Source organism: Castor canadensis, chromosome 12, assembly GCF_047511655.1.
Source record: "Castor canadensis chromosome 12, mCasCan1.hap1v2, whole genome shotgun sequence".
NCBI lineage: Eukaryota > Metazoa > Chordata > Mammalia > Rodentia > Castoridae > Castor > Castor canadensis.
The window spans coordinates 53,106,291-53,133,752 of record NC_133397.1 but is presented as its reverse complement, the minus strand read 5'-3'; the positions used below and the strand labels follow the sequence as shown (position 1 = coordinate 53,133,752).

At 42.3% G+C, this 27,462-nt stretch overlaps 2 protein-coding genes across 11 annotated transcripts in view; one reads left to right on the top strand and one right to left on the bottom strand.

Annotated features, from left to right (window-relative positions):
- Positions 1 to 12,700, top strand: part of Usp34 (ubiquitin specific peptidase 34) — a 194,577-nt gene extending 181,877 nt beyond the window's left edge. For all 6 annotated transcript variants that reach the window (XM_074049804.1, XM_074049807.1, XM_074049805.1 and 3 more), the window contains 5 exons: positions 7,563 to 7,642; positions 9,350 to 9,490; positions 9,590 to 9,733; positions 11,095 to 11,254; positions 11,461 to 12,700. In XM_074049804.1, coding sequence (XP_073905905.1) covers positions 7,563 to 7,642; positions 9,350 to 9,490; positions 9,590 to 9,733; positions 11,095 to 11,254; positions 11,461 to 12,068 — 1,133 coding nt within the window. In that variant the 3' untranslated portion in view covers positions 12,069 to 12,700. The remainder of the gene's footprint in view (positions 1 to 7,562; positions 7,643 to 9,349; positions 9,491 to 9,589; positions 9,734 to 11,094; positions 11,255 to 11,460) is intronic.
- Positions 12,619 to 23,398, bottom strand: Ahsa2 (Putative activator of 90 kDa heat shock protein ATPase homolog 2). 5 transcript variants are annotated; one of them, XM_074049811.1, is made up of 10 exons: positions 23,022 to 23,185; positions 21,945 to 22,135; positions 20,146 to 20,320; positions 18,521 to 18,606; positions 16,722 to 16,836; positions 15,647 to 15,735; positions 14,788 to 14,898; positions 14,180 to 14,281; positions 13,617 to 13,668; positions 12,619 to 13,541 (listed from the first exon to the last, which is right to left on the bottom strand). In XM_074049811.1, exons 2-10 carry the CDS (start codon positions 21,972 to 21,974, stop codon positions 13,348 to 13,350), a joined length of 954 nt encoding a protein of 317 aa, XP_073905912.1. In that variant the 5' UTR covers positions 21,975 to 22,135; positions 23,022 to 23,185; the 3' UTR covers positions 12,619 to 13,347. The 5 variants fall into 5 exon arrangements, with proteins under 5 accessions (XP_073905912.1, XP_073905913.1, XP_073905910.1 ...); XM_074049812.1 differs by lacking the exon at positions 23,022 to 23,185 and adding an exon at positions 22,421 to 23,015; XM_074049809.1 differs by lacking the exons at positions 20,146 to 20,320; positions 23,022 to 23,185 and adding an exon at positions 23,212 to 23,398.
- Between the last annotated feature and the right edge of the window lie 4,064 nt (positions 23,399 to 27,462).

The window sequence follows — 27,462 nt, the reverse complement described above, 5'->3', positions numbered from 1 at the left end:
TTCATTATCCAAGAAGAAGAAAGTGGTAACAGCTGTCAGGGATAATTTCTCTTCAGAAAAACCATCTTATTGGTAAGTGATTAAAGAATATTCAAATTTGAAAGGTCATTCCTTCTACCTGTTATCATTAGCTGACTATACATACATAATAAATGGCTGAAATGCTAAGATTGGGGGGGTAAGGATATCCTCATATTTGCTGTTTCAGGATCATGCATCTCAGTTGTGGCACTTGGTAAAAGGCTAAAACCTAGCAGTAGCAATGATCAGGTACAAGAAAATATCCAGGAATTCTGGTATTAAAGCCTTGCTTCCAGATAAGAAGGGGAACTTACAAAGATGCTGACCCTTGGAAAACTTTTCTGATAATTATGTTATATAATTTATGCCAAATGTTACGTGAGGAGCTGTTCTTCTTACTGAACAACTTTGATCAAGTAATGAATGTTCTGCCTTTTTGTGAACTATCTTTCTCATCAACACAAAGGTTAATTAAAAATGGAGAGGAAGAAGGAAAGAAAGGACACACGCCTGGCCATCACATGTGCTGGGTCCACTTTTATGACATTTTATTTCATGTTCACATTACTCTTACAATCATGAAGTACTACTGAGTCTGCCTTGCAGTATATAGCTCTCTGTCTCGGCACTATTTTCATGGAACTTTTTATGAGGATGGCATTGTGCAACTACACTACTCCCACAATATGATAGCCACTGACCACACGTGAGTGCTGAGAACTTGGAATGGGACTGAGGAACTATAGCCAGATATGACCGGTAGCACAACTACAAATTGAGCAGGAAATGAAATTTTCCTTAGTTATATGTTAGTTAATACAGGAAACTGGATATTGTTTTAGATGTGAAGTTAAGCAAAGACCTAAAAGTGATGCTATCCTTTTGTCCTTCCGTACATGGAAAGGTTGTATCTCAGAGTTTAGCTAAAATGACTTTTTTTCAAGGAGAGGTACCTCAAAAAGGTCTTGAGAAAACAAAGCCCACATGTTTTGGGACTGTGCAGTGGTTATCAGAAAGTTGATGGGGGTTTTATATGTATAATTCTTTCAGAAGTAGATTATATACTGACTCATTTGAACCTTGACATCATATAGTCCAAAGGCCAGAGTGTTAAAGTAATGTGACCATATGTAAGATGCCTCAACACTTACATCAGATTGTAAGTGCTTTCTGCTTTCTCCCCCCAGGGTTTGGGTTTGTTTGTTTTTGTTTTTTCTCCTTTTATTTTATCATTTTTACATTTACTTACATGTGTATACATTGTGCCATCTCCCCCTTCTCACCCCCCCATTCCCCCACCCCCAGGCTTTGAACTAAGGGCCTTACGCTTGCTAGGCAGGCACTCTGCCACTTGAACCATGACCCCCAGCTCTTTTCACCTTAGTCTTTTTTCAGGTAAAGTCTGACATTTTTATGCCTGTGCTGTGATCCTCCTATTTATGCTTCCCTTGTAGCTCGGATGACAGGTGCATGCCACCATGCCTAGCTTTCTATTGGTTGAAATAGGGTCTCATGAACTTTTTGCCCAGGATGGTCTCCAACCACAGTCTCCTGAAACTTTTGTCTCTCGAGTGGCTAGGATTATGGGCATGAACCACTGCACCCAGTTGATTTCCACTTTTGAGGAAACGTCTTATTAGGAGATAATAGGGAATTATTTGATAATTACAGATTAAAATTTCAGAGGGTAGTAGAACTGCAGGTCCTACATAGTAAAAGAGAAGGTTGAAGTACTTTAAGGAAGGACAATCAGGAATGGAGTTACAGTAGACAGACAAAGAAGTGGAGAGTAGCTGGATGCTGGTAGCTCACGCCTGTAATATTAGCTACTCAGGAAGCAAAGATTAGGAGGACTGCAGTTCCAAGCCAGCCCGGGCAAATAGTTTGAGAGACCCTATCTCAAAAAAATACATCACAGAAAAGGACTGGATAGTGGCTCAAGGTGAAGGCCCTGAGTTCAAACCCCAGTACCACACGCACACAAAGAAAAAAGTGGGGAGAGAATTCAGGGAGAGCAAGCAAAGGTGCCAACTGCTGTCAGAAAGCACATAAAACCACAATACTTTGACATTTAAAAACAGCAGAAGTTAGCCAGAAAATTTCTGAAAAAGAACAGTAAGAGGGACTAAGCACTGCTGATTGCTAAAATACTTGCTAAAAGATACTGATTTTTTTTTTTAGAGTTTAATGAATACTTAACAGTTCACAACTTAAACCCATATCAAAAAGATACACATCAGGATATCACTCACATGGGCCAGGCATGGTGGCACACGACTGTAATCCCAGGTACTTGGAAGGTGAAAACAGTAGGGTTTCGAAAAGTTAGCGAGACCCTATCTCAAAAACAAGCATGGCATGATGGTGCATATCTATAATCCTAGCTACTCAGGAGATAGGAGATAGGAGGATCACAATCTGAGACCTTCCTGGACAAAAAGCATAAGACCCTATCTGAAAAACTAAAGCAAAAATATCTGGAGACTCTACTCAAGAGGTAGAGTACCTGTTTAACAAGAAGGAGGCCCTGACTTTAAACTCCAGTACCACCAAAAACAAAATATCACTCCTAGATCTGTCCTGCACCATTTGTATTCATTTTTGTTTGTTTTACTTCCTTTTTGTAAATATAAATATATTTTCTCCAATTTTTTTTTTTACACAAAAATAGAAGTACAATAAGGATAACATCAAATTAGTAGAGACCAGGTAGGTAAAAACAAGATTATTGGTTAGCTTTTGGAAGTTGGGGAGAGAAGCAAATCTTTAATACATACTTTACTCCTTGGACCAAAATCAACTCTAGAAGGAGTAAAGGTTTTTTTTGTTTTGTTTTGTTTTTTATTGTGCTGGGGATACATTGACATTTACAAAAGTTCCTAGAATAAATCATAGTTGAATTCATCTCTCCATCATTCTCTTTATCTACCCCCCTCAGGATTAAATATTTAATTGGAGAAAATCTGTGGAATATTAAAACACATATTCATATGGATAACACCTTGAAATCAAAAGGCCATATCAAGCAAGACACAAAACCCAGAAATAATAAGAAAATGAAATTACTGATTACATAAAAATTGAACCTGTGAAATGGTGGAAAATGGCATAAATTGAATTAAAACACAAATTAACCAATTGGAAATTATTTGCATACTCATCAGATAAATGGGTGACATTGCCAATATAAAGGTTTTAGGATTTGATAAGAAAAAGAACCTTAACCAAAATTGGCAAAGGACATGAACAGGTGTTTCATACACACACACAAAATGTTTGGTGACTGCAAGAAGCTGACTGGACTGATCAGTATCAAAGCAAACAGTAGTGATTTACCCATCTTTTTTTTATAAAGTTTGGGTGATACCCATACTTAAACAGTTTTGGGAAAGAAGAGCTGATGAAGTGCTAGTCAATTTTGGGAGACAGTGTGGTATTACAATTAAAATTTAAAATATTCCTGCATTTGATTCATTCAGCAATACCAGATCTAGGAATTTACCCTACTCATAAACGTGTACAACATATAGAGGATATTTATTTTCACTTTGTTGTAAAAATTGGAAATCCCAAAGGTCCAACAAGTTTAGTAAACCGTATTTTAACTGGGGTACATTGTATACAAATATAGAAATGTCACCATGAAAACCCTATGCCCCTATACAACTAATACATACTAATAAAAACATTTAAAAGTATTTTCATCTTTTTATATAGCTTATTTTTGTTGCTAAGAATTGAACTCGGGGCTAGGCATTTGCTAGGCTGGTGCCCTACCACTTATGTAGATTTTAAAGCACACAAAACAAGAACATTCCTTGGATTCATGGGGGAAAATGGAAAATAGGCTGAGAGTATAGCTTAGTGGGCCCCAGAAAGAACCACAAAAAAGAGAAAAGCGCTCTAATTATATAGGATGAAATTATAGGGTGCTTTTATTTTCTGAGTTTTATATCTGTAAGTTTAAATTATTTCTTAGATGTCACAATAACTCATGCCTATAATCCTAGCTACTCAGGAGGCAGAGATCAGGAGTATCAAGGATCAAGGCCAGCCCAGGCAAATAGTTTGCAAGACCCTATCTCAAAAATACCCAACACAAAATAGGCCTGGCTGAGTGGCTCAGGTAGCAGAGCGCCTGCCTAGCCAAGTGTGAGACCCCTGAGTTCAAATCCAAGTACCACCACCACCAAAAAAAGTTAGCAAGACTATCTCCAAAAAAAGAGCTGAATTTGTTGGTGCATGCCATAATCTCAGCAGTGTGGGAAGTAGAGGAAAAAGGATCTAGGTCGTAGGGCAGTCCTGTGCACAAGCATGAGAGCCTGTCTGAAAAATAAACTAAAGCAAAAAAAAAGTAATACAGTTCAGATGGAGGTGAAGCGTGTAAGCTTCCCTGGTACCTCTGGTGATTACATTTCTCTGTGCTTTGCACCCAGTGTGAGACCCTCAGAAGGTATGAGAGGAGGAGTGTGTGGAGTTGAGAGGACATGGGCCCTAACTTGGGTCACAAAGCCAAGAGGCTTCTCATCCCAGTGCATTGTGAGGATGCTAGAAAAAAACCAAAACCCTGCTGCTCTGAAGTGGGTAGGGGAGCCTTCCTTCCAGAGGAGGTACAGTGTAAGGGGAAATTAGGAAAGACTGTGAAAGTGGTGTATTTTTAGCTCCATGGATGGCACATTGTTTTCCACAGTGCACTGTATGAGGTAGTCTGGGAAAAATAATTTTTGTATTAGTAAATATGTATGATTCTTACTGTGCTACAAATTAACACATCAAATTGATGATTTCCTAGATGTTTATATTGCCTAAAGTAAGGTTGTTATGACAATAGCTTCTCTTAAGTAAATCTAAACAAAAATATTAACTAAATAATAGTACAGGGGATGGGCAGATGTGAAGATCTTGAAAATGATGCATAAATGATGAAGTTTGAATAAAGATTAATTAGTGGAAATACAGGCTTTATTAATTTATTTTCTAGTACTGGGATTTGAACTCAGGGTCACTCCACTAGTCCCTTTTTTTATTGTGAAGGGATTTTTCACAAATAGGGTCTCATGAACTGTTTGCCCAGACTGGCTTCGAACTGAGATCCTCCTGATCTCTGCCTCCTGAGTAGCTAGGATTACAGGCATGAAACACTGGTGCCCACCTTGTCATAGGCATTGGAGTCAAGTAAATCTTAACTATTATTGCAGTGACTTCGGAATAAACCTGCACAGATTACATCTCTCTGAGCCTAGTAACCTTCATTCAAGAAAATGAGACAAATGAGTATAAAAGAATACCTTCAAAAGTTGATGAGAAAAATCAAATGGGATTATGACCCCTAACACAATAGATGCCAGTAAATATTTATTCCTTCTTTACTTATAGAAAAGAGATACTGTATCACAATAAGTGATGTTCTGGTCCATGGTTTTTTGCTTGTTACAGCTTTTTGGTAGCTATAGAAAATAGGACAGGATTTGTTTTATTTTGAGGAGTGATTAGGGAGAAAAGAAAGACCAGAGAAGTTTGAATGATAGGAAGACTTTCCCTTAAAGGGTTTATGTCAGAGTCGCCTCTAGTTCAAGGACTGGCAGACTGTTTCTGCAAAGAGCTGGCCACTAGTAATATTTCAGACTTTCCAGGTCACATACCGTCTCTTGTCACATTTTTTGGCTTTTTTTTTTCAATCATTAAATAATGTGGAAGCTATTCTTAGCTCAGTGGGTCATATAAAAACAGGCCGTGGGTCAGACTTCATAGTTTGCCACGTGCTCCTCTCATTTTATGGATCATGAAATGGGAGCACAGAAACTCCCTGCAGAAACAGGTGTGATGGCACATTGTATGTATATATTGTCTGGTAAATGTTTGCAGTCCTAACCAGATTTGGTCAGGATAAAGGAGAGATGATAATTTTCCATGAGAAAAATAAATAGGCTTACCCCCAAAAGGGATCTTCAGTATCTGATTTGCCATTTTAAGACTTTGTCAAATACTTGGCAAACTACAACCCACCTTCTGCCTGTTCTTGTATAACCAGTGATACCTACTAGCTAAGAGTAGGATTTGTATTTTTAAATTTTTTAATGAGTAATATAATGTTGTGTAACATGAAAATTCTGTAAGATTCAGATCTCACTGTTAATGAAGTTTTACTTTAAGATATTCACACCCATTCATTTAGTACTGTTGGGTCTGGAGACCTCAGACAGATGAGTGAGTATGCATCATCTCATCTGTCTGCATCCTAAAGGAGAGATACAGATCTGATAGATCTGCCACAGGGCTGATAAAGAAAATGCTCTCAAGGTTGTTCCCCCTCCCCACCCCCATAAGGGGCAAACCAACCAGCTCATCTAAGAGAGCCCACGAATCCACGGCCAATGAGAAAATCCCAGAGTTAAAACGTCCATAAAAGCCCCAGCCTTCACCTGAGCAGCGAGCTACCAGCTTCAGGCTCCGCTGCGCTTCTCTAGCTGTAGCCTTTCCTTTCTCTTATAAATCCCACTTCTTATACCGGCTTTGGCTCCTCATTCAGCTGCCTCACAAGCCAGTTCTCTGGTCTGTGAAGGCAAGGACCCTCGACACTGGCATATAACAGTACTGTCTATGCTGCTTCCCCATTGTCTAGGTAGAGTTGAATAATTGCAGCAGACATCATACGATGTACTTACTACTTGGCCCTCTATAGAAATGTTTGCCAACTTCTGGTCTAGCCTACCCTTTTTGATGATCTGGAGGACAGCTTGTTATATTTCTCCTCCATGATTATGTTTTCCCTGGGGGTGGAGAGATGTGGAGGATATGAAATTTATTTAGAGCGGTGGCATTGCTATTTATATAGCAATAAACAAGAGAGAGAGGAGGGGGTGAGAGGAACATAGTAGAAACATTTGATGACTGGAACTGTCAAAAAGAGGAGAGGTTAAATTATAGAGGTTCTAGGGTTAGGGATGTAGCTCAGTAGTAAATGCCTTGCATGTGCAATACCCTGAGTTTGATCACCAGCACTGCCAAAAAAACGAAGTTCAAATCTGGTCTACCCAAAAGATTATGGGGACATGACAAACTGGTAGACTCAGAGCAGTGTTTTACTTCCTGTTTTTGGAGAAACAAGGTAAAAAAGATGGAGTATTTCAGAATCTAATTCTCCACATCTTCTATTTGATGTCTCCTTTCCAACCACCACCCCCCCCCCAAAAAAATACAGCTCTTCTGTGAAGTATTTCTAATGTGCAGAGTGCATCTTCATCCAAGAAAGCTTTGGAGCCACTCCCTGTAAATTAATTTTCCCACATCAAGTCTAATGCTCAAAAAGGAAGAGTTGGTTTAAATTGCCTCAGATCCTTCTGAGGCTCAAGGATTGTAAGTCAGTTCACAGTACTGCATTCTAAATTATTTCACCGGTTACAACAGTGAAATGAATTCTTCTCTATAAGTACGTTACACATTTCTAAAAATGTAAACAATATGCAGTTAAAATCAGAAATAGCTATAATATTGTACCTAGTTTAATATTATAACCTATTTGATTTCTTTTCAAATATTAGGTGTCCTAGTTGCCTATGAAGGCTTGCCACTTCATCTTGCACTGTTCCCCAAACTTTGGACTGAGCTATGCCAGACTCAGGTAAAGCAAATAAGTTTTAAATGATTTGGTCTTTCATTATGTTTGATGAAAAGAATTTTAGGAATACTGGGTTGAAAACTGACCAACTGGGAAATACTATTTAACATTGGACATCTAGTTTCCCTTTGAGTTTTGGGGGTTTGTTGTTTCACTTAAGATTTGTATCACACAGACTATTTCAATTATATAAGGTGTTTATGGCTGAGTATCTCATCCATAGGTCACTTGTGGGAAAAGGCTTAAAACAGGGAGATACTCCCAGCTCTCCCTCCCCATCCGTGTCTTCCTCTCCACTATTCCAGAATCTCTAACAGAAACTGTCATCTGTCCTTTAACTCTTTCCAATCTGTAGTTTTTCAAGGCTCTTAAGCTCTTGTTTTATCAATCTCGTTGAGAACAGGAAAGACTATGTTTCCTACTCAAGTTTTTAAGAGCCAGCTCCTTAAAGTTGATGCATATAATGCTTGTTAAATTTTAGAGGGAGAATTGGGGAGAGGAGAAAAGCAGATAGATTCTAAGCAGCTTAATCCTTGGATCTGGCCTAAAGGCTCTCTACTCCCTTTAAAGCTTAAAATAATAATAATAAAACCCTATTGGTTTCCTGTTGGTTCTCCTACCTTAGAAGAGATGAGTTTGTTATTGTTCCTTGGACACAAACCTTTACACACAATATAGTTTCTGAAGTACTTTTGAGAGTAGTGCAGTTCTCCAACAGAGAACTGTCATATTGTGCTGTCATGGCTGTTTTTCTATCTCCTTTTCCCCAAACTAAGGCCTTACATGGAGTAATCTCTGTTCCCTGAAGAAGTGTTTACTACAGTAGGAATCTTTGAAAAGCATTGATTTTTCTCAGCCCACCTTACTTAGCACATCATAGGCATTCAAAATGACTTGAGTGGCTGACCTTTGAACTGAGTGGTCCATTCAGTAGATTGGAGATCTCTGCTTTTCCCTTGATGCTGCTGCTGTTCTTTACTCTGGAGACCTGCATCCTGGTCCTGGTCTATTCTTAAGTTCTTATGTGACCTTCCGCAGCTTATTTACAAGAATTGTTTACTGTAATCTATCTAAAATTTATCCTATTTTTAAAAACTTACTTGCCATAAAATAATCTCTGATTAAAGCACACATGTAACTAGCCTGTTTAAGAGCCATGATCACTTGAAAATAGGAAATCCAAAGTTTACTAAAGTTTCCTTATTTGGGGACCCACTAAATCTGTGTAACAGGAAAACAGGTTGCTGATTACTTTTGCAATAGAGAGGGCAGTCATTTGCCACATTATAATTACTAATAAGTTCATACAATAAAGCTTAGAGAATACATTTTCTTAACATTTATCTCAATACTTGGTTTGGTTACTTAACTGGTTCTTGAAAACATTGTCATCCTGTTACCCTATTCTGTTAGCCTTATTTTCCTAATCCTTGTTGCCTCTCAGTGCTGGATAATAAAGCTACATTTCTTCTAGGTATATTTGTTCAGTTTTACTATGAAGGATTTTCCCCCAGCACTTATCTATATAGTCCAAATTAGTGATATTTTGAAGTATGTGGAGGATAGTTGCTGTAAATAAAAGTTGAGTAGGCTGAGAAGTGACTTTCCAAATAGGATTTAAAGTGAGTTCAAGATATTCCAACCTATGACATGTATAAGTCCCCAGTTACTTCTGTGCTCAACTGTCAGTGCTTCTTCTCCTCACTTTAGACTGCTATGTCAAAAAACTGCATCAAGCTTTTGTGTGAAGATCCTGTTTTCGCAGAATATATTAAATGTATCCTAATGGATGAAAGAACTTTTCTAAACAACAATATTGTGTACACATTCATGACGCATTTCCTTCTAAAGGTATGTGTAGTTCAGAAACTCAAGTGTGTCATTTCTGATTTGTTAATGCATGTTTTCATTATGTTGGTCTTTTGGCAATGTTTTGAAAATCTTTTTCAGGTTCAAAGTCAAGTGTTTTCTGAAGCAAACTGTGCCAATTTGATCAGCACCCTTATTACAAACTTAATAAACCAGTATCAGAACCTACAGTCTGATTTCACCAACCGAGTTGAAATTTCTAAAGCAAGTGCTTCTTTAAATGGGGTAAGATCTGTGCAAAGGAGTAGGCATGTACATCACAACTTTCCTAAAATCAGCTGTGTATTTAGCCTTCATGTAATTTTTCTATCATGACTTTAATCTACCACGCAAATTCTGGAAGTCACATATGAAAAAAAAAAAACATTTTCAAAAAGGTGTTTAGTATATGCCTTTTATGTATTTAGCACATACTATCAATTACCTTGGAAGACCTCAGGTAATGGTATTGAGGGTTAAGGGCAATAAGACCACTAAAAATAACTCCATTTCTGTTTATATGTTTGGAAACGTTACTTGAGATGTTTCTTTTACTGCCATTGGTTCCTAAATAACCAGAACAATTGATGATATATTGATTAGAAAGGCCGTTAAAACTACGGAATTAGGCCAGGAGTGGTGGCTCACACTTACAATCCCAGATACTTGAGAGGCAGAGACAGGAGGACTACAATTTGAGGCCATACTGGGAGAAAAGTTTGTGAGTTGTATCTCAGAAATAAACCAGGGGAGTCCAGCACAGTGAATTATGCCTGTAATCTCAACTGCTCCAAAGGCAGAAATCAGGAGGATCATGATTTGTGGCCAGCTCAGGCAAAAAAGTTACCAAGACCCCTTCCCAGTCAGTCACTCATGGTGGCATGCACCTGTAATTCCAGCTGTATAGGAGGCCATAAGAAGAGACCAGCACCAGGCAAAAACTCAAAACCCTAGCTGAAAAATAAAAAGGGCTGGAGGCATAGCTGAAGTGGTAGAGTACCTGTTTAGCAAGTATGAGACCCTGAGTTGAAACCCAAGTACCACAAAAAAAAAGAACAAAACAAAGGTGTGGTGGTGCATGCCTGTGATCCCAGGTATTTGAGAGGTGGAGGTAGGAAGATCAGGCAAAGCCCGCCTGAGCAAAAGCACAAGACCTTATCTGAAAACAAAGTAAAGCAAAAAGGGCTGTGAGTGTAAAAGGGCCCTGATCAAACTCCAGTACCACACCTGTACTAGCTGCTTGGGAGGCTGAGATCAGGAGGATCACATTCCAGGCCAGCCTGGACAAGTTTGCCAGACCCTATCTCAACAGAAAAAGCTGCATGTGGTGGCGTGTGCCTATCATTCCAGCTATGGCAGAAAGCCTAACAATAGGAGGATCAGAGTCCAGGCTGGCCTGGGTAAAAAGTGAGATCTTGTCACAAAAAGGTCTGGGATGTGGCTCAAGTGGTAGAGTGCCTGCATAGCAGGCACTGCGTTCAAGCGTCAGTGCCACTGGAGAATCCAGGCGGGATTCCTGGGAAATTAAACGTCTTCATTTAATTGCAAATGATTGTGTCAAAATGTTGGCTTTAGATTTTGAGATGTTCCTATCTGGGCTTTTACAGGACCTGAGGGCACTTGCTTTGCTCCTGTCAGTACACACTCCCAAACAATTAAACCCAGCTCTAATCCCAACTCTGCAAGAGCTTTTAAGCAAATGTAGGACCTGTCTGCAACAAAGAAACTCACTCCAAGAGCAAGAAGCCAAAGAAAGAAAAACTAAAGGTTAGCTTTATGAACTTAAATCATTACCTCGGGTCGGGGATGGGAAGAATACACTCAGTATAACTTTCGTGTAGTAGCTGTGTGTTCATCTGAACCTCCTAAATATAAATGCTAAAAGAAAATTGGTTTTCCAACAACTCACCCCCCAGTGTGATCTTAAAGACCCCTTTTAGAGACATTTCCATTTAAGATGTTTGTCTTTATAGATGATGAAGGGGCGACTCCTGTTAAAAGGCGGCGTGTTAGCAGCGACGAAGAGCATGCTGTAGATAGCTGCATCAGTGACATGAAAACAGAAACCCGGGAGGTCCTGACCCCAACTAGCACTTCAGACAATGAGACAAGAGACTCCTCAATTATTGATCCAGGAACCGAGCAAGATCTTCCTTCCCCTGAGAATAGTTCTGTTAAAGAATACCGAATGGAAGTTCCACCTTCATTTTCAGAAGACATGTCAAATATCAGGCCACAGCATGCAGAAGAACAGTCCAACAATGGCAGATTTGAAGATTGTAAAGAATTTAAAGACCTCCACTGTTCCAAGGATTCTACCCTAGCTGAAGAAGAATCTGAGTTCCCTTCTACTTCTATCTCTGCAGTTCTGTCTGACTTAGCTGACTTGAGAAGCTGTGATGGTCAAGCTTTGCCTTCCCAGGACCCTGAAGCTGCTTTGTCACTCAGTTGTGGCCATTCCAGAGGACTCTTTAGTCACATGCAGCAACATGACATTTTAGATACGCTGTGTAGGACCATTGAATCTACAATCCATGTGGTCACACGGATATCTGGCAAAGGAAACCAGGCTGCTTCTTGACATTAGATGTAGCATGTCTACTTTTAAGTCCCATTTCCCCTGATGCTGTTTGTATAAGTTTTGCTTATTTGTTTTTGTGCTTCAGTTTGTCCAGTGCTCTCTGCTTGAATGGCAAGATAGATTCATAGGCTTAATTCTTGGTCAGGCAGAATTCCAGATGAAAAAAAAACTTGCATCTTCAGTATACTTTCTAAAGGGCAATCAGATAATGGATATGTTTTATGTAATTAAGAGTTCACTGTAGTGGCTTTCATTTAAAATGGCTGTCTGGGAGAAACAGGGTTCCCTTGCCCTGTATGATGTAATTTAAACTTACAGCATTTTTACTGTGTATAATATGGTGTCCTCTGTGCCAGTTTTGTACCTTATAATAGAGGCAGATTGCCTCCGATCGCTGTGGTTCTTATTATCAAAATTAAGTTTACTTGTATACGGAACAACCACAAGAAATTTGATTCTGTAAAGAATCCTCTTTAGCTGTGGCCTGGCAGTATATAAATGGTGCTTTATTTAACAGAATACCTGTGGAGGAAATAAAGCACACTTGATGTAAAAAATAATTGTTTTATTTTTATTGACATGACTGATTGCTATTCTGTGCACTTAATTAAACTGATTGTGATGACTTTTCATTTGTTTACATATGTTGCTTCAGTCTTCTCAGATTAATGAGGTAACTGAGTAGGGGAAGAAGCATTTATCCATTTAATTTCAGTAGATGTCTTAGTGGGAGTCCAAAAAAGTAACTTACCCATAGATGTCTCAATCCTCTTCACCCCAAAGAGTGTAACTGCTGCAGGGCCAACTGAGGAGGGCAAGAGGAGGATGCCAGTACAGCCATCTAGCCCTTGGTGCAACATGCCTCTGTTAAGCCTACACATCTAAGAGCTACATATTAAAAACCCTCAAGTAGAATAAAGGAATAGTGCAACATGCCATTTATTTTTTTGACGTCTTGAACTTAAACTACAGCTGAAAGTAAGTGTTCTAATACAAGTTTTTAGCTTGGGAAGCTTCAACTATATGCACACATAGACTTGATCTGACCTACTTCCAAAGGAACATCTATGGCAGGTGAGGTTAATAACCTCATTTCAGGTGACTTACTACTTTCAACTCAATGCAGAGTCTAATTATAGTAAGGAGTCAAACAATACTCTTGAATTCTCTGTACATGGATTTCATCCAATACAAAATAAATTAAGGGTTTTGTTTTAAAGGAAAAAGTAAATGTGATGCTTTCTCAGCTTACAAAAAGTAATGCCCTTATAAAGTCTAACTAACTGAAACTTTTTAGGGTGTTTAGCTGCAGTAAACCTTTTATTTCTTCAAAATGCTGCTTTTGCCAACAGTACTTCATGTTCTCTTCTTTACAGACAGGAACTCCTTTGCAGTCCAGTTGTAATTCTGTTTGCCCTAGAGTAGGCACAAAGTTCAGTGCAACTGTTGCATAGTGTTCTGGAAAAAAAATAGCTGTATCACTGCATTAGAAAAAGGAAAATTTACTGATACAATGGACCTTTATACACAAAGGGCATGTAAACATACCTTCTGGCCAGTTCCTACATCTCCATTTCATGATGATCTTTCTATTTGTTAACTGGGAAAAAAAAAAAGGGAAATTCCACTGAAATTAAAACTTCCCACAAAACCACACAGTTAAAACTAATCCTTTCAATTAAAATGCCTATGTACTAAAAGAATCAATGAATAACAGACCTTTCAGCACAATTTCACAGCAGCACCACTGACAATCTGTTGTCTTTACTGCCAAGACATCTTATCACACTATTGATACCAATGACAGAAATACAGCAACTAACATTTTTAACACAGACCCCAATCATTTGAGTAGCAGAACTGGAGGAGCTTTCAATATATAAAACCTAACATTTCTAGAACAGGGTGGGGAGATTAACCCGTTTCATTATTTACTATGATTATACACAGTACATATAACATTTTAAAATTTATTCAATAGCCAACTTATAAAGTTTTTGAGTCTATGAACTCAGAAAAAAACCCAAAGCAAGTCAAAAACAGCATGGACAAACAGCAGTATTAACCAAAGGAAGTACAAAGTCCCAGCTGACTAACCTGTGAGTACTTACCAATTCTATATATTCCCCAGTGATGTTCCCATCAAACATTTGGAATTTCCCTCCCTTTTCGGCTTCTAATACAGCAGGAGATTTGGAAAATTTTTGCACCAACTAACCAAGGAAAACAAAGTACATGTTATTCCAATACACATTATTGCCATGTGTATATGTGTGTGTGTGTGTGTGTATCAAACCCAGGGTCTTGCTCATGCCAGACAAGTGCTCCACCAGAGCTACATCCCCCAGTCCTCCCGCTATTAACCTTTTAATCTAAATGTAAACTATGTGATACAACATTGTGGTTTGGTTTGGGATTTGTTTTTGTTTTAATCCTGGACATAAAGCTTTGGCTTACAGAAGATAAAACAAAAAAGCCTTCTCTTTTTAGAGGGAGGAAAACTCAGTCAACTAATACATCCCCTAGTTGCTGATAGAATCTCCAAAAGTACCCATCTTTGTACCCTCAAATAACTCGGAAGTCATTCTTGCTTGTTACCACTACCATCCAAGAATCGTTAAATCAAACACATGACCACAAGAGAAACCAAAACCAGCTCTTTGTGACACATTTTCTCCCAATGTCAACATTTAGGATACCAGTTTAGGGAGTTACTTACATCTTTCACAGTAAAGATGCCGTATAGCTGGTCTGCTGTTGTGTCAAACAGTTCGGTCATGTGCAGAGCCACAGTGGGAATCCTGACACCCAATGCCACTGGAGATGAGGCCTGAACTCAAGAAGTTCCGGAGGATAGTGAGCATTACCAAAAGACAACAGGTCAGTCTTTGCAATAAAACACAGAAGTGTCCCAAATTCCACACTATTTCTTCGAGACACTCATGAAAGCAGCATTAAAAAGCCTTTTTATTTCTTAGCTTCATCGGTGCTTATCTTTACTTTGCAACACAGTCCATTCCCAGGCTACAGCTGGACACCTCTAATCCTAGTTGGACATGGAAATATGACCCAGTGTTACAATGAAATGAAGATCACTGCTAAAGGGGGTCAATTACACAGAAATACACCCATGTTACTCAATTCTGAGAACAGGATCTAAAATCTGCTGTCTTCAAAGACAGGAGAGAAAGTTTTTCCACTGTAGCTGGTTTTGTAATCTTTTGTAACCTTGCCTACCAAACACTGTCTTTAGAACAGTCTTGAATTAAGTTCAGTATTTATTCCACAAAAAGACCCGTTTCCCTTCCATCAAGAATGGCAGTCGGGCTGGGGATGCAGCTCAGTGCTAGGACACATACCTAGCATGCACAGGTTTGCTCCCCAACACCACAAAAAAAAGTTCTCATTTCCATCACAAAATGGCAAGTGTTAAAGGTTCGCAGGAGGCAGAAGTGCAGATTAAGCTCTTCCACACTATCCTTCACAGTTTGACATCAAGAAGTTGTATGGAGCTTTGACTCATAACTCATTAAGCCCTTCCCTTCCTCCTTCCTACACTTAGCCACCAAAGGTCATACCTGCAAGGTATTCTCTCTCAGCTTCCTTTTAACAGTCAGCTCCTGGGTTGCCACAGCTTTCGTTGGTAATATCATTCCAGTGGTAAATTCTATAAAGAAATGTGGAAAATGATTTTAATAAAAATTATTTCCTTTTGAGAATAAAGTTAGAAAATCCAAAACAGCATATAAGAAAAGAAAATAAGAATTTCTATAGCGTTTAGAGGATTTCAAGATCATCCCATGTTTTTTCACATCAAACTACACTTGGCAACATGAATTCCATATTATCAAAGGCTTCCTGCTGTTTTTTCATATGCCTTGCTTTTATCATGTTCTGTAAAAAGTACAAAGTTTTCAAAAGTTCTTTTCCAAAAAGCTAACTATTATATGATTAATAGCTTTGTGGCCCTCATCTGTCAAAACCCGGCACGTCTTTACTGCCTCACTACCACTGTCACACCTGTGAGCCAGCCAAATGGGCAGCCCGTGGAAACAGTGGGAACCCCAAACCCAACTACACCAATACTTGGATACTCAGGCAGCAGGGGCCAAGGATGAGGTGTAGAGAAAGGGCCCTGCTGGCAATTCTGCCTGGCTAGGAAACTTCTCCAATTTTGGGAAAAGACAGTAACCTCACTCCCATCTCAACTACATCTGTAATATCTGCAGTCACTTTCATTCATACATTCATTCAGTCAACAAAAATTTATTAAGCACCTACTACGTGGCAGGCATTGTGCTAGATGCTGAAGATACAGCAGTGAATAGACAGACACCTTCCATGCCCTCATGGAGCTAATATTCTAGCAGGGAAGACAGACATTAGAGTAAGTACACAAACAACTGATTAAATGACTTTCATCCAGAAAACTACTAGTAACAATTCTGTGGACAAAATGTTTCACACTGTGCACAATACTGATGATCACTAATTAGTTACCCATAACTAGCTCTCAACATCCAGACTACAATTTATTCTACAGTATAAAGACACGTTTTAGGAGCCTGACCTGGGAATCCAGGCCACAGTGTAGAGCATAATTTGGGTAACTAGAAAAAAGACCCTCTCGTTCACAAGGGATGCCTTCTTTACCAGTCTTAAGTGCCTTCAGGTACTCTCCAAGGGCCTCCCTGACCTTGGCGATGCCTGCAGTTTTCATAAGATCCTTCAGTATATCCCCATCTCCTTTCTTTTTACTCACGTTCACCTACAAATCAGAAAAATAAAAACCTAAGAAAAATCTAGCCTAATATATTCTTACAACCCTGAGCTCTATAGGTGAAAGAACTGTGAAGGTGGCAAGGGGGGAGAATTAAGAAATAACAGTTGTAGAGGATGTAAATGATACAATTTTTAATCAAGAGTACATTGATAGGGTTGGTGACCAAATCCTGAATGGACTTAATAGGATGTGTAATTTGCATTTGAAATTGTGTGCATGTATATATATATGAATTAAATTGCTGATGTGGTCTATGGCTTTTATCTGGGTGTATAAAGGGTCCAGTATGGCAGCCACTAGTCACATGTGGCTACCAAGCGTCTGCAATGTGGCCAGTCTGAACTGAGATGTGCTTTAAATATTGAACAATATACATAAAACTCCAAAGACTTGGTACAAAAAAATTAATAGTTTTTATATTACTGTTGAAGTCATGTTTTAATATACTGGGTTAAATAAAATATTAAAATTATCTCACCTGTTTTTTAATATGGCTACTAGAAAAATTTGCATATGTGGCTTATTGATATTTATACTGCATAGCACTATCTAGAACCTCAAAGCCACTGTAATTAGGAAAGTCAAGTACCTATGGTCTATACTCTTTTGGGAGGAAGGAGACAGAGAGTAGAGGAAAGGAGAAGAGAGAGGGGAAGGGAAGGAGCAGAGCACTCTGTGGTAGTCTCAGAGCAAACAGACGTGCTGGTTTGAAACCACTCTGGGTCCCAATGATTCAGCTGAGCTGAGGGTGATCCTAGGCCTTGTTCAAACCTAAAGTTTGTTCCATAATACTACTGAGGGAAAACTCTGAAAGACCAGTTTAGCAAATGGTTGAAAAGCTTCCCAGCTGATGGTCTGAATTTAGCAAAGTGAAATCACAGTCCCTGAGCACAACAACCACAAGTCTGAAGAGCTGAGACAACCTCATCTTTATGGTGGCTGATAACCTTCAGCAAAGGCAAGTTGTAAGACATGCCACTCACTATGATTTGGTTCTTGTATCTTGAAGCCTTTATGTTAAACATGTTAAAAAATCCAAGAAGACTGTGCCAAGCCATCTTGATCTGGAAAACACAGCTGCATAGTGGTCCCCCTCACAGAGCTAAGCTTCCCGCATGAAGAGGCAAGCCAGGCATGGGAGTTACACAGGTTCCACCTTCCAGAAGGACTAGTGGACCCAGTCAAAAGCAACATGGACTAACTAGTTAGTCTACAGAAAACCATGAGCCATACTTAAGGGAGGCACAGCTAAAGGCTCAAAAATGTCACCATGAAGGGAACACTGAAGGTACAGGAGAGGAGAAACAAAACCACATTCAGCAAGCCATGCAAGCAGCCTGAGCACTTCACAGAACGTATCTTCTCACATTTAACCTGGTGACACCTCTAAAAAATAAGTTAACGTCATTTCACAGATGAGGCTATGGAGAGTGTGGTCATCTACCCAGACCCCACACCTGGTCCCTCAGGAGTCAGGGCTTCCTCCTCTTTTACCACCACTCTGGCTCCACACACCATGATGTACCCGAAGTAAGTAATCCTTCTTGGCAAACAACCCTCCACAACTCACAACCACCACACCATAATCAAACAGCCTACTACGTAAGTTCTCTAAAGCCTATTGACTATAGCAGAAGCTTGATTAGAAAAAAGCAATTCCACCAAATACCTCAGTGTCATCTACTTCATTTTCTTCAGAAAGGTTAGGTATCTCAATCAATCCCTTGTGTTTCGCACCAGATTCTTTAATTGTACCTAAAATGAGTAAAATAGGTTCAATTAAAAAATAACAACAGGTTGTATGCAAAACTGCCCTAACTGAACAGACCACACAGGGTTCCACCTTCCTCATAGGGTTGTAGCCACTTGGAGGGGAACAGCCAACACAGGTGGGGTGAGTCTGGCCAACATGGCACACAGAATTCAGGGCCCTAAAGGGGAGGAGTTTGTTCTGTAACCTAAGTTTCTCTTTTTGTCCCACAGTGCTCTTTGCCAGGTCAAAGCAGGATGAGGGGCTAACATAAGGATAGAAGTCACAAAGGGATGGGAGGACAGAAAGACCAATGCATTCTGATCATGGAAAACATAGGGAAGGGAGGCTGGGGGTCAGGGATATCTATATGGGCTTCATACAGTTGGATTTCTCCCAGGACTAGAGTGCTGCACTCTGGAACAGCACCAGGTCAGGTCAAGTTCTTCCAGCCAACCTTCTGGCTGTGCTTGGGGCTTTTGTTGTTTTAATTTTAATTGCACATCACTTCTTTATTATACTTATCTCAAAAAAACTATCTAATACATTTATGCTCACAGCTAGTACTGGGCTTGTGGCAGGACCAAGCAACTGGAACAAGATTCAGAAATCAGACACACAGCTGATGCAGTGGCTCAAGCAGTAGAGCACCTGTCTAGCACACGCAAGGCCCAGTGTTCAAACCCCAGTAACTGCCAAAAAGAAAAATCAGACACAAATAAAGACACTCTTGGGTATGACAGTGACATTTCATTGCCACAAAAAAGTAGCAAAGGGTTCTAAGACATATAGCAAGCTATACTTCTGTCCCTTAGAATGTTAAGGAGCTTATCCTGGATGGCCATCAAAAATGGCTTCTCTTCTGAGGGCCAAACCAATTTCAACTGAGTTGTTTTTTTGTTGTTATGGTGGTGTTTTGAGGGGGCTTTTTTGTAAAAGTAAATACAACACATAAACTTAGTTCAGGATTAATCCCAAACTTCAGAGCCAGCTCTTCTAGAGTCTGGGAGGAAATTTTTTTGTTTTTGTTTTTTTTTTAAATCAAATTCTACTCATTTTCCGCTGCAGGGACTAGAGTCCACAGATAGGACCTGAGCTGACTTCCAGAACACAGGCGCTCTTTCTCCTCCAATGAGGAGCCTTGGCATGGTTCCTTCCTCCCCCTCCCAAGCAGGTCCTCAGTCAGCAAGAAAAACCCCAGATAACACAGCTCAGCTCTCGGGTGTAAGAAAAGCCCTCCCTTGGCTTGGACCGAGGGCTTGTGCCCCAGAAGTGCTAACTCTGACTAGATTCTCTCAACACAGCGGGTGCAGGATACAAAACGCTAAAGTGAAAATAGGACCACATCTGCAGCTACGACCTGAGATGCCTACAGATGTGGTCAGTGTGACATGGGCAGGGACAGGAGAGGGGGACATGGGATGGCAGGGTGGTTCCTTGGAACATTCCCTGCCTGCTCGCCTTCACTTCTCAGCCTTGCCCTGGGTAGCCACAGCTTCCATGGCTTTATGCAGGCTCCGGTCTTTTCATTCCCCAGGAAATACCTGGGCTTGACAAACTTCCAGTTTTGTCCAATTCACAGACAAGTGGAATACCAATTGGCAGGTCCAACTCCATGACGACCACTTCAGAGAGACTCTCCAGATGTCTGACAAGGTCACAAAGGCTGCTGCCATGGCAGCACTCAGTGACCATTTCCCCTCCAGAACCTGGTTGTTGCTTTGGGCCACAGGAGACAAAAAGACAGTCATCAAGATTCATAGGGATCTTGGGGAGGGGGTAAAAGCCAGCCCCTACTATTATTCAGACCATAGTAGCCACTAAGGGAACCCAGGACAAACTCCCAGAGGGAGAGTCCTGTTCGTAGGCAAAAGCGTGTTTTTGTTAGTTTTTTTTTTTTTTTGAGACAAGATCTATGTAGCCAAGACTGGTCTTAAACTCATGATCCTCCTAACTCAACCTGCAAAGTGCTGGAATTACAAGCATACAAGCCTGTGACACAATGCCTAGCTTTGTGGGACTGATCTTTTGTTGTTTGTTTGAGGTTTGAACTCAGGGCTTCATGCTTGCTAGGCAGGTGCTCTACCACTTGAGTCATGTCTCCAGACCTGTGAGACTGTTTCTGACAGTACTGGGGTTTGAACTCAGGGCCTCACACTTGCTAGGCAGGCATTCTACCAGTTGAGCCAATCTACCAGAGTGAGACTATTTTTGATTCTTGCTAAATACTTCCATGGGCTCTAACCTGGCTCCTGATAGCAAGGCAGCAATGAGGGCAGAGGCCAAGGCCAGTTTACTGGGCTGATCTTTAAGACAAACTCACCAGAAAGGAGCTGACTCCAGGGCTGAGACCCAAACTTTAACACAGCAATCCTCCACAACTGTGTGAAGGACTCTCCCTCTTTTCTCCTCTTCCTTTCTCCATGTCTCCACACCCTTGGTTATTTAACAAGTGTATATTGGGCATATACTGTCTGCCTAGCCAGGAGCTAGGTACCTCAGGAGAATTAGCAAAACACCCCAAACTACAAACAATTGATGCCTACAATCTGATGGAAAGACAAAATGTGATACAGTCATACAGTGGAATACTAATCAGACGTACAAATAAATAAAATACTGATACATGCTACAACATGGGTGAACTTTGAAAAATGAAGCAAAAGAAAACAGACACCAAATATCATATATTGTAGGATTCCATTTCTATAAACCATCCAGAGGCAATCTATAAAGACAAAAACATTAACAGCTGCCAGGGGTTTGGAAAGAGGAAAATGGTAGTGGCTGTTTTTAAAACGAGGGTTTTAAAATGTTCTAAAATTGACTGCAGTGACAGCTGCAAAACTGAACACACTGAAAAATTATTGAATCATTAAATGGGTGAATTATAAGGTATATGAACTATATCTCAATAATGCTATCACTTTCCAAAAAAAAACCTCTGCTCTGATGAAAGAGAGGAAGAATTGTAAAGAAAGTCTTTAGGCAACTATATACAGTATGCAGAGTATTAGGGCTCTGGGGAAAAATGAAGCAGCAAGGGAGCTAGCACAAGGGAGGGGGATGTAGGGAGATGACTTCACACAGGATAAAACCCCAAGGCAGCAGGCAGCTGCAGGACAGCACTCCAGGTAAGCAGCTCCAGGAGGCCCTAGTTCTCAGATGCTGCTAGAAAAAGGGTCCAGCTGGAAGCACTGAGCTCCAAGCAGCCTTTGTGCTGGGAGAAAGCAACTCAAGTTTCTGGGACCCCTCAACCGTAAGTGTGTCTGAGTGTCAGGAACTGAATGGACTGACTGCCCAAAGACTGCCCCAGCCCTGCTGAGACCCTGAGAACCGTTACCTTTCCAGGCCAGCTTGATGTTCCATTCATAGAAGAAAATCAGCTTTCCTTTGCGGCTGCTACAAGAAGCCTCGCCCTCCACTTGCTTCAGCTCGCTTATCTCACAGTGGCCAGCCTCATTCTCCACCACAATGCCCAGCAGGAGCTCCCGGAGCTTCCCCTTGGACCAGCTAGTAGCATCCCGTTCTGTCCTGCCAGGGAACACAAGGGCACAGTGAATGGGAGCCCTGGCTGGTATCCACCTGCCCAGCCAGGGTGACTTCCAGACCCCACCCAGATCAGCCCTGCTCCTCTCAAGCGGCCTCAAGAGACACACAATCTTCGACTTGCAAGCGTGCTTCTCCAATGATCTTTCTATTAAATACTTTCTAATTCTTTTTGCTCAGTCCCTTAAGACACTATTATCCGCCATGTAAAGTCATATTTTGTCTTTAAAACACTAGCTTATTTTGGGAAGGAGGGTCCAGCAACCTCACCCCTTGGAAATCGCTGGAGCAAAGGTGGAGCTGTATGGAAAGGACAATACCAATTATCAAGCGTTTCCACATAGGCATTATCTCAGGCAATTCCCCCAAGTAATAGGCCCATTTGGGGGGACAAGAACAGGCTACGTAGTTTCCAGTCCATGCAGCCGAGCCTAGGACAGTAGCGCTCACTATTTCAGTCGCGCCAGCCATCCACTCACAGGCTACAGGCTTGGCTCTGCCCTGGGAGCTGCCTCGGCACCCCCTTGATGGCCTTGAGGTGGCCCGGCCTTAGGGGTCACAGAGCATGCCTTCCTGAGGCTGAGAGAGAGAGAGGGGGAAAGGCATCCCGGGTTCCAGACACGGCCTAGCAAGGATGGGTAAGAAGGTCCAAGTCCGAGAAAGCAGACCCCGCTGCGTGCAGGCGCACACGCCAGCTCCAGTGACACGCAGAGCGCCGGGGAGCGAAGGGGCGGCCCTGCGGTCCCGGCTGTCAGGGGGGAGGAGGGTGTGTCACAAGTCGCGCCTGGGACCCGGCCCAACTTTCAGCGAGGAGCCCGGAGCCCGAAAAGCCAGGGCACTTAAGGGCCATTTCCCGCCTCGGTGGGCTCACCCGGCCCGAGAGCCGAGCGGCAGCCGTCCTCGGGCGGCTGGGGGCAGGGCAGGGAGTCCACCCCGGTGCGACCCCAGCGCGCCCGGCAAGCTGGCCGCCGCGAGGCCGTGGGAGACCGTCCGAGTCCGGGGTTCGCAGGAGCAGAGCGCGGAGCCGCCCGCCCGCCCGCGCGCGCGCCCGCCCGCCGCACCAGTGCCAGTTGTTCACGTTGGTCCCGTCCTCCCGCTCCTCCACGATCCAGCGCGGGTCCCCCTGGCCCCACTTGGCCATGGCTGCGCGGCCTCGGCGGAGAACAGGGACGGCCCGCTGCGGCTCCGCACGCACGTTTCCAGCCTCCGCGCCCCGGAGCCGCGCGCTCGCAGCGCCCAGAAAGTGCCAGAAATCCCCGCCCCCGGGGCCTCCCCGCCCCCGGCTCCGCCCCGCCTCGCCGTCCGCTCCGCGCCTGAGAGCTGAGCGCTGGGGGCCGCGGCCCGGGGCCAGGGGATGGGGGGCCTTGGCCGGGTGCGGGGGGCCGCGGCGCCGCTCGGGATTTGTCATTACGGTCCTTCTTAGGTCCAGAAGCCCGCGGAGAGAGAGGGGCGGCGAGCCGAACTAGCGCGTCAGGCAGGGGGCGGACATCGGGCGGCCGGGCCTCCAGGAGCCCTGCGCTCAGGACCCGGGCCAGCGCCGCACCCCGCCCGGCGCGTTCCCTGCGCGACGAACCCCGCCGTGCGCGCCCCCGCCACGCCCGAGCAGGTTTTGTCCGAAGGCGCGCGTGGCCGTTGCCTCTGTTCTCTCCTGGACGCCGGGTAGCTCGCCATTCCCCACACCGTGCACAGTGGCCGGAGCAGCCATGCGCCCGGTGGCTTCAGGAATCGTTAGGTTTCATCCGCAGAGAGATGACCAAGGTTGCAGCGAATGCAGCCCCATGCGCGTTACCACAAGTGGGTATTAGTAATCCTTTTCACGGTCTTCCCTTGTGGCAAAGACTTGGCACCAGCCACTATGGAAATATTACTGACGTGTATGGGGGGAGTTAGGTAGCAGAGAAAATAAGACGTAGAAGGTTGGGAGCACCCGGCTGTTCTGGCCCACTGTGCTGACCTGTCCTGTGCTCATCGTGAGATAAGTCAGTGGGCGGAGAGCGTGTCTCCTTTTCGTTTTGGTGGGAACGGGGTTTGAACTGAGGGCTGCGCACCTCCACACCTCCAGTTCGTTTTTGGACTTGTTATGTTGGAGATGGGGAGTGGTCTCATGAACCTGGCCTTGGACCGTGATCCTGTCAATCTCAGCCTCCTAAGAAGCTAAGATTACAGGCGTGAGCCACCGGCGCCCCATCGGTTCCTCCTTTTGCTTATTGGGGCTATTGCATTCCAAATCATCGTGCTACAACAGTTATGTAAAAATCTGCTGAACCAGTGATCAGACCCCCCCCCCAAAAAAAATGACATCGTGATTTCACCTTTCCCTCCTTATTTCACCAAAGGCACGGGCAATTGACAGGTGGTGTGAGAGAAGAATCGGAATGGCAATTCGTGGGCACCATTTTTTTGTGGATAATCACTTTTTTTTTTTTGGCAGTACTGGGGTTTGAACTCAGGGCCTCATACTCAGGCAGTCTCCCCACCAGCCCTTTTTTATGTTGGGTATTTTTGAGATTGGATCTCCTGAAGTGTTTGCCTGGGGTTGGCCTCTAACAATTATCCTCCTGATCTCTGCCTCTTGAGTAGCTAGGAAGAATGAGTGTCCAGGCCGCAGCTCATTTTTTATCCAACACAGAAAATTACCAAGCCAGGGGTGATTGGTGCATGTCTGTAATCCCAGCACTCCAGAGGCTAAGGCATAAGGATCACAACTTTGAGGCTAGCCTTCCCACACAAATCTGTCTCAAAAATAAAAAGGGCTGAGGATGTGACTCTGAAGTAGAGGGCTTACCTAGTATGCTTGAGGCCCTGAGTTTGATCCCCAGTGCCACAAAGAAAAAACAAAAAAGAAAAATTACTGATAGGACATTACATAGTAAGATTTAGATATAGTCAGTTGAACCTGTCAGAAAATAAAACTTACTGGAAAATGTAAGAAGGCAGAAAGTATAATCACTAAAATGTTATGGACAAAAACATGTATACTTACACAAAAAGAACTGATCCCAATGGAAATAAAATCATTAAAATGTACAAGGTAAAGGAATCTTTTTTCATTTTCTTTCTTCCTTTTTTTGAGACAGAGTCTTTCTTTAGCCCAGGCTAACTTGGAACTTGTTGATGATCTTCCTGCTTCACCCTCCTGAGTGCTGGGATTATAGCTGTGTACAACTACACCTGGCTTTAGAAAAGGTATCTTATGTAGATAATCAAGAATTAAATTAAGGTCAGGAGCCAGTGGCTCACCCCTATAATCAAAGCTACTTTGAAGGCAGAGATCAGGAGGATCAAGTTTCGAAGCCAGCCTGGGCAAAAAAAAGTGAGACCCTGTATCAAAAATACCCAACATGAAAAAGGGCTATTGAAGTGGCTCAAGTGGTAGACCATCTGTTCAGCAAGTGTGAGGCCCTGAGTTCAAACTCCAGTACCAAAAACATAAAAAATAAAATTGCTAATGTTATTGGAAAGAAAATTTTTCCCTTAAAAAAAATTAAATCGGGACTGGAGCGTGACGCAAGTGGTAGAGCGCTTAGCAAGTACAAGGCTCTGAGTTCAAACTCCAGTACTGCCAAAAAAGAAAAAAAGATAAATTGGCTTGAAAGAAATTAATAAAAGTAATTTCAGAGGCTGTGGGTGTAGGTCAGCGGCACAGTGCTTGCCTGGAATATTCAAGGCTCTAAATTCATCCCTTACACCACAAGGGTGAAAAAGGGGTAATTTGTGCTGGGTGTAGTGGTACACATCTGTAACCTCAGCTACAGGCTTTGACTGGTTTGGTTTGTGAGCTGGATAGGGGGTGAGTGAGGAGGTAACACTGACAGGTTTTGGGGGGAAAAGATGCAAAATGTTCTAGGGATGCCTTTTTGTAAGCCCAAATCGCTTTCACTTCTAACACAGCCAGGTTTTAAAGAAGCTGGAAAGCGCGTATCAAGGACTGACTCTAGCACAGATGCTCAGGAGAGAAGCAGACACATCACAATAGACCTCTGGTTCTGCTTGTGAGGAAGTTTCTAATTTCCTTTTGCAATTCCTTTGCCTATGTGTCAGTTTAATTCCATCATCCATAGTTACTGAGTTACTAATATGCACACCTGTGGCTATAGCACTGCCTCCTGGCCTCCTGACAGCGATCTTATCTTTATCCCTATGCTGCAGCTGTACCCAGCACACAGTGGCACCCAGGAAATCTGTGTTCAAATGACTGGATGAATAAAGGAATAAGTGTTTCTCACACTTGTCAATTCCAGCCTTTAATAGACTGTAAAATCTAGGCTATATCAACCATCATTTTTATATTAATGACATAGAGCTTAAGTGATCAGAGTAATTACATGTGGTTAAAGTAAATATTGTTTCTTAAATCACTGGGGTATGGGGTATGGTGGTATGTCATAGTTTGATTAGGTTTTTAAAAAAAAAAGTTTGAAGACAGGTATCATGCATGTGCCTATAGTAATGCCAGGTACTTGGGAAGCAGAAGCAAGAAAATCACTTGAGCCCATGAGTTTGAGACATAGACAATGTGGTGAGATCTACCTAAAAAAAAAAAAAAAAAAACCTTTGGAAGCCCCTGCTTGTAGCAAACACAAAGTAAAAGTACAATCATTTACAAGTAACAGTCACCAATTTTGCCAATCATAGGTCTCTTGCCAAGCACACAACAGATCTCAATAAACACTGGTGGAATACCTCAGTTCATAAGAGTAGAAGAGAGGGCTGGTGGAGTGGCTCAAGCGGTAGTGCACCTGCCTAGCAAGCATGAGGCCCTAAGTTCAAACCCCAGAACAGCAAAAAAAAGAGAAGAAGAGCCAGAGCCAGTGCAGTGGCTAGAGCCTATAATCCTAGCTACTTGGGAGGCAGAGATCAGGAGGATTGTAGTATGAGGGCAGCTCAGGCAAAAAAATAAAAAAGTTTGCCCAATGGCAAGGCACAATGGTGTGTACCTGTTATCCCAGCTATTCTAGGAAGCATAAATAGGAGGATCACAGTCCAGGCTAGCCATAAAGTAAGACCCTATCTCAAAAATAACTTATAGGGCCAGGTGCCTGTGGTTTACACCTGTAACCCTACTCCAGAGGCAGAGATCAGGAGGGTCATCGTTCAAAGCCAACCAGGGCAAATAGTTCTCGAAACCCTATATCAAAAACACCCAACACAAAAAGGGGTTGGCAGAGTGACTCGGGTGTGAAGTTCTGAGTTCAATATTGCCAAAAAGAAAGAAAGAAAGAAAGACAAAAAGAGAAAAAGAGTAGACATTCAATACAGGGATTTGAAAGGAGAATAGGGCCCTGACAGTGGATAGAACTTCAACAGGTGGA